Source organism: Pundamilia nyererei, unplaced genomic scaffold (assembly GCF_000239375.1).
Source record: "Pundamilia nyererei isolate P.nyererei 1_Seehausen unplaced genomic scaffold, PunNye1.0 scaffold00001, whole genome shotgun sequence".
Lineage (NCBI taxonomy): Eukaryota > Metazoa > Chordata > Actinopteri > Cichliformes > Cichlidae > Pundamilia > Pundamilia nyererei.
In genome coordinates this window covers 3,253,587-3,260,500 of record NW_005187402.1, presented here as the reverse complement: position 1 = coordinate 3,260,500, position 6,914 = coordinate 3,253,587, and the positions used below count along the sequence as shown (strand labels likewise).

The 6,914-nt window shown below is 40.3% G+C and overlaps 1 protein-coding gene across 1 annotated transcript in view; it reads right to left on the bottom strand.

The window, feature by feature from the left end:
• LOC106456120 (matrix-remodeling-associated protein 5-like) overlaps positions 1–524 on the bottom strand; it is a 19,280-nt gene extending 18,756 nt beyond the window's left edge. The window contains exons 1-2 of the mRNA XM_013908904.1: positions 464–524; positions 236–372 (exon numbers count right to left, since the gene is read on the bottom strand). Coding sequence (XP_013764358.1) covers positions 236–372; positions 464–466 — 140 coding nt within the window. The 5' untranslated portion in view covers positions 467–524. The remainder of the gene's footprint in view (positions 1–235; positions 373–463) is intronic.
• Positions 525–6,914: the final 6,390 nt, after the last annotated feature.

The following is a 6,914-nucleotide window of genomic DNA, read 5'->3' as shown; positions in this document are numbered from 1 at the left end:
GGGCAGAGCATCCAGCACGGCAGCCGACCTCACCGGCGCCATTACACAAGAGAGGTTAAGATTTAAGATTAATGTCATTAAAACAATTGTAAATATTTATCATGACTTGGTTTGCGAGGCAGCTCGATCATTAGTTACAGAAAGAAAACAAGACCATGGCATTCCACATGGCTTCATGTGTTTAGTTTTCTTCCCCTTGGACTGACATTGTGTCTTAGTGTGTGTGGGATCTTACCCCAGGTTCAGCCGCTCTGTGTCCTTAGGAAGAGTTTTTGGTATACTGGTGAGGTGTCTGAATGTACAGTGGACCTCTCTGACACCTGGACAGCTGCAGCTCCGGGGGCAGGATGGGACGGTGTGGACAGGAATGATCTAGAGGAAGTTTAAAGGAAGAAATCTATGGAGTGATATCAGGCAAATGTAGAAATTCAGAAGACAAATGGGCCTCTATACATTTTTTTACCATTTGCCACAGCAGTGATGAAAGGAGCAGGGAAAACCACGCTGTAGCCAGGCTGCGGGCGACCTTGGCGCACCACCACAGTGCCATGACTGGATGGCTGTTTGACTGATCACGTCATGAACACACCTGTTGGTGCAGATTTGTGTTAACAAAAAGATCTCTTGCAGTGCCGTGTACCTTACGAACATGATCACATAACACACTCTTTTCTTTATATTGATCCGTGTGCGGAGTAGATGATATTGTAGCGGAAACCATCAGACTACCACACTCTTGCTTAGCGCATGCTGGAATGGACTGCTGATAGAATAAGCTGTCGAACTATTAGGAAAGATGTAATGATAAAAACTTTTTTATTTCGTAGGTGTGTTCAACTGCAGACCATAAATCCTTCAATAATGAAGGATGCAATACAGCAGATTTTTTGGCCAACTACAGTCATGTGAAACAGACAGACTTCACAGGAAACACCCCCCCCCCCCCCCCCCCCCCCCCCCCCCCCCCCCACACACACACACACACACACACACACCAAGTACAGTGCTCCTGCTTGCACAGGAGTTCAGAAGGAAAGTAGCAGCCAGCTGCTCTAATCAAACGCACTTCATTAACTGATCCCCTATAAAAGATGAAGTTTTGGCATTTTGCTGGTTTGGACCATTCAGGTTTGTCTTAATGCAAAGCCCGAATCTGGAGAGGATGTCCCAGCAAAGTCACCTGAAGGTCTGAGAAATGCTCAGAGAAACTACAACAACTTCACCTCAGACTCTGCAGGCCTCTGCTAGCATGTTAAATGTTAAAGTTTATGACAGTGCCGTTTGAAGTTTTTAGTGCCTTCTAAGTTTTTGAATCCTTTCTCACCCTTTCTCGTTTTACATTTAGATTTCATTTGAGATTTAAGGAGCTATGATGAAAGTAAAAATGTAAATGACCATAATGTCTCTCAAATTAAATCGCATCAGTAACCGTTTCCACAAGCCCAAGGTGATGGAAGAGACAGAGGAAAGAACACCGGTAGCATTCAAAGCAAGAGAAGCAGTGAGAAAGGAAATGAGAGTCGTGAGAAAAAGTCGACAGTAGTTCTTGTCGTGCCAAACTATTCAGCCTCAAGGTGGACGAAACATCCTGGAGAGGTTAGTGCACTTGGTTTAATCCTGTCCGTCACCACAGTAGCCTGTAAATCCTCTCATAACCAACATAGTCGTGTAAAAACAATGGCTGCACTTGGTTTTAATATTTTAATAAGTCACCTCAAATAAATAGAACAGGATAGAATGAAATACAATAAACAGTGGAATGGAAAATAACTACTTAACACTGGAAACTTGTCAGCCGTAGCTCGCTGCAGTGCCAGGGCGCTTGGCAGCCATTAGCCTAGTTTAAACATGCTCCTTTGAGAACAATACATGCCAATTACATACAACCAAGCACAATAAAAACACACGCACACTGAATCCCACGTGCACGTGATATTGCTACATAGTTAGCCAAGATACAAATAAAGGAAGAGAACAGATAGAACCAAACATCACGAGCATATTTTAAGTCATTTGAGGCCATTTAAGGGTTTCTAGTTTCCTTGTGTGTCTCTGTGCTCTCGTCCCTCAAAGGCAGGCTGATTCATCTAACAGCTGGTTGTGTGTGCGTGTGTGTTTGACAGGAGGTCCTACAACGTGAAATTAGATTTTTTATTATCATTGCAACACAAATCTACGATCGTGCACTTCTCATTTTTCTTGCTACTACAGAGGTCAGGTCATCATCACCTGGATTTAGTCATGACAGTTTTAATCAAAATAAAGAATCTGTTCACACACAAGCGGGAAAAAGACCTAAATGGACCGTTCTGTGTCAAAAACAATATTTTTCCCCTTTTGTAGTTAAAATAAAACATTCTGCATGATTTTGACGTTCCAGGAATAGTTTAAATTTCATAATAACAAGACTAAACGACCCAGCAAAGTATATCACTCGTAGTGGGAAGAAGCTGTAGAGACCTACGTCTACATGTTGTAGCTGTGATGGGGCAGTCTCGCCTGATCATGGGGGCTACTCCTGTTTATGTCTGCGTAGCTGCTGGTCTCTCGGTTTAGCCCACGTGTCTAAGAATGCACAAGTCGGAGTGAAATGGAGTGTTAAACACCAAACACTCCATTTCAGCCATTGTGAGCTTCTGATCTATGCTTCTTGGCCTTTCATGTTTTTGCTTTTTTCCACACGTCTTCCTCTTTGCGGTGACTTCTGCTTTCCGTCCAAAGCGACTTATTGACCAATTTAACCTACACAAACTTTTTCAAAGACCACACACGAGTACATCTCATGGACCTCTGCATTGGCTAAGTTTTCTAAATCATTCCCTCTGTGTCGCCAAAGACCTGCAAAAAAGCGGATACAACCGTGGGAACGTGAATTGGACTTAAGAGTCTACAGGAAGGATGTCAAACTCGTTTTACATGGTGGGTCACATACGGTCCGCTTTGATCTTAAGCTGCCCGACCCGTGAAACCCCCTGTTCTGTCAGCATAAAGACTTCTAACCACACATTTAATCCTTAAGCTATGTCCCTATAAGAACATGAAGGCCATTTTCAACAGTACTTCTAGAGTTTTTCTACATGATAAAGAAATCCTGCTGTTGGTTTAAATTGTAAGAAATAAATGTGCAAAACTAAAGGAAACAAAAACGATAGAAGACCCATTGTGACAGACAGACACTTCTATATTAGATTATTAACAAAACAGTTACTTAATTACTTTTTTATAACAAATTATTCTATGTCCTCCCTCTCATTTTTCAAATCTGTCCAGTGGGCCAGATTGGAGTCTTTGCTGAGCCAATTCTGGCCCCCAGACCTTATGTTTGACACCCCTGGTCTACAACCTTGCCATGAGGCTTATGAGCCCTGAAATATCCTGCTCAGTCTGAGTATGATAGCAGCAGTTTGGGTTCATACAGGGAAAAATGTGTCCTCCACGAAGAGTTCAGGGGCTAAGGAAAATAATCTCTGGAGCTTTGGGGTCAAGGATGATATCACAGTATTCACAATAAATGTCCACGTAGCTTCAAACATCCATTCTGTGCTTTCAATGACATGTTAAAAGCAGTTTTGTTACAGTTTATTGGGTGTTACACATACCTGAGCAGCAACTTCATGTCATAAAACTTAAAAACTAGGAGCCAGTTTCATCGACAGCTCCTGCATAGATTTTATAGTCCAGTAAAGGTGTCCGTTTGGTCTCAGTCTCCAATGTGAATGGATATGCTGATCACAGAGGAAAAGAAGAAAGGGTAAAGAAGTGTTTTACCCTTTCTTTAACACCTTTAACATTTCTCTGCCAGAAAACGCTGGAAACAAAAAGTAAAAGCTGGAAATTAAAGTGTAAAGTGAGAGAGGGCAAGAGGTCGATGAAAGGAAAAAAATACAAAAGAGAAGAAGATTAAAAAACAGAGGCATGAGAAAACACACGAGGAGATGAGAAAAGGGTTTCCCTGAACTATGCAACCATAAAGCACCTGTTTCAGGCTTCCTCCCGACAGAGATTAAATGCATATACCTCCTGAAAGGGGCAGAGCACAAAACTCTGTTTCTTATCAATTTCACGTGTTTCCTGGAAAAAGGTTTTTTTCTTTATATCACTGCCAAAATACATCAATCTTTCCTTTATGTCTTTGTATATGGTCATGCTGTCTTATAGCCATTCAGTTCTTTTCATCTCCACTGCACTTTTAAACACCTTGAGTGAATGAAGCAAAGAAAACTATACTGTAACCTGTAAAGTTGGTTTTCTATTTAGGTCAATGGTATGTTTTGCTAACACTTTACACTTCGGCACATGGATTATCCTTGTGTGGAGTGTGCAAAGAAACTCTATATAATACGCCACTTGGCTTCTTTTATGAGATGTTACTTTTCCCGAATCACATAAAGAGTTTTTTTGTTTGTTCAAACACGAGGTTTGTGACCACTAAAGACTTGATGTTAACTTGTAAGATCACAGCTGTACGGCCCCAGTCACACAGGCCTAGAGACTGTTTCAAGACCACCCAGCAAACACTGGTCACAAGGGAGAAATGTGGGAAAACACTCCTTGTGATTGCTTTGGTTCGTAGCAGATTGCTGCTCCTGCTTAGCAGAGGTGACAAAAGTGCAGACATTCTCTACTCAAGTAGAAGTACAGATACTACTGTGAAAAGTAAAGTAAAAGTTGAAGTACTGACTCAACTTCTTTACGCCAGTAAAAGTTAAAAAGTACAGGCTCTGAAAAGTACTCAAAGTAACAAAGTAGATCCTTGAAGGACAATTCTACCACATATTTTTATGCCAATCTAACTGAACCTTGTGCTACATTAATGCAATAATAAATAATATTAGTAGATGGGAATACAAATTTTATTTCAATCTAAATTTTATTCTAATAAAAGAATCACGTACAGGCTGTGATCAGCTGATCTGCCGCTCTTTGTGGGTGTACACGTCTGAATTCAACCAGATGTTAGCAGATGTTTTATGAGTCGTCCTGGCTGATTTCCATCCTCTACACTGACAGTCCACTGTTTATGCTGTCTTTATACTTTACACTATACAACCAACTTAACTTCAAGTTCATCTCTGCCCTTTATGTAACCTAACTCTGACCATGAACACCACAGCCACTCTGCACTCTCACACACACTTTAAACCCAGCACAGCACAGCAAACTAACCTATTTATCCTGCAGTAAGCTGTAGAGTATTTTCATGCAACCTTTAAAAAAACACAGTTACTCTGACACAGTTTGTTTTGTTTTGTAAATACTAAAACAAAACAAATGACTGTTTCTATTTTGTTAGACTTTAGATATTAACTGAACAGAATTCACATTCTTGTGTACAAACATCTTCTTCCCAGTAAGTACAGGATAGAGGTCCAGACAATATTCATAAAGAGCAGATGGTGAGCTAAGAAAGGGGACAATAGAATATTTCCTTATGGAGCAGAAAGGATGGTAAGCCAGCAGTCATTCAACATCAAAACATTTGCTAGCAACTTCTCCTGTGTACTGGTGGAATGTATCGAATCAAGGTATCAGCAACTCTCGACATCAACACTAAGCTTTAGTCAGTATTCAAAGTCAACACATTCCAAGGTAGTTACTATATATCCAAGATGTGCAATTGCAAAAGTACTTTGAGGTGCTTTTCTTATGGCGTGATAGGCTAGAGCTTTAGTTGAACAGATGTGGCGACAACAGTAACAGAGTCGGGTAGGCTCATTGCTTTTCAGTGCAAGTGAGCTACTGAATGTAGTTTACAGTTTCCTACTACAAGCAAGTCTTTAGAGCTTGTCATACTATATCTCCCAGCCTTAATTGTGTTGTTAGGGTAAAAGTACTGTTAGCCAATGATCCGCCACTGAAGACTGATCAAAAGTCAGATCCCTCTCACTTTGATTATTCTTTTAAGAATGCCGGAGTAGGGAAAAATACATCATGTGACGGAAGCTGCGGTGGAACAGTGGGACCATTTTTGCACCTACAAGTCTCCATGACTTGGACATTTGATCTTAATACAACATATGTTAAAACCTCACTGTTTTTGTTTTGTTTTGTTGGTTTTTTTGTTTTTTTTGTTTGTTTTTGTTTGTTTGCTTCTTGCTTTTGGTTGCTGCATCTTTGTATTTGCTGTTATAAAATGCAAAATCTAACAAATATTTGAATTGTAAAAAAAAAAAGAAGAATGTCGGAGTAAAGCCAATACATCTTTATGTCAAAAGCATTATGCTGACAGTCAGCCAAGTCACAGCTGCTTTATTCAAGATAACACATGTCAGGAGAGGACTACAATATGATTCCCACATGTTTTCCATGCACGTCTGTAGGCCTGTGATCATGTGCTGCCCATATATCCTCATTCAGAAATCTCTTTCAACATTATGTACCGAGTGTTGCCATTAGATACTAACCCTGTCTACATAGGGTCATCTAGCAATTATAATGGTTACATTTACTGATTGATGTTGCGGTTATGATTCTTTATTAACGCCTAATCAGCTCATAAGGGAAGAAATGGTAAATGGACTAGAACGTACGCAGCACTTTTCTGTTCTACCTCAGCGCTCAAAGAACTTTATGCAACTTGCCTCATTCACACAGGCACTGTTTGCTATGCTTTTTCTGTCTAACATTCACACAAGTTCACACCACGATGGATGCTTTGCCTCTTGAGCTACAGCAAAATGATAATTGAATGTGTGTATTGCACAAAAAGGCTCTATGTTGGTTTTGCTACTATGAAGGTTGAGAAGAAAGTTTTTGTTTTGGTTTCCCTCCAAGTACTAGGTGTAAATCTCTTATAGTTTTAGCTTAGCATGTGGATGAAGGGAAGCTTAGCTGACTTTACAGCTAATCTAAATGCTGTTGTTGCGTCTTTGTAGAGTGTAGAAGTCTTATTTCTGAAAGCTGGTCCTCATTAG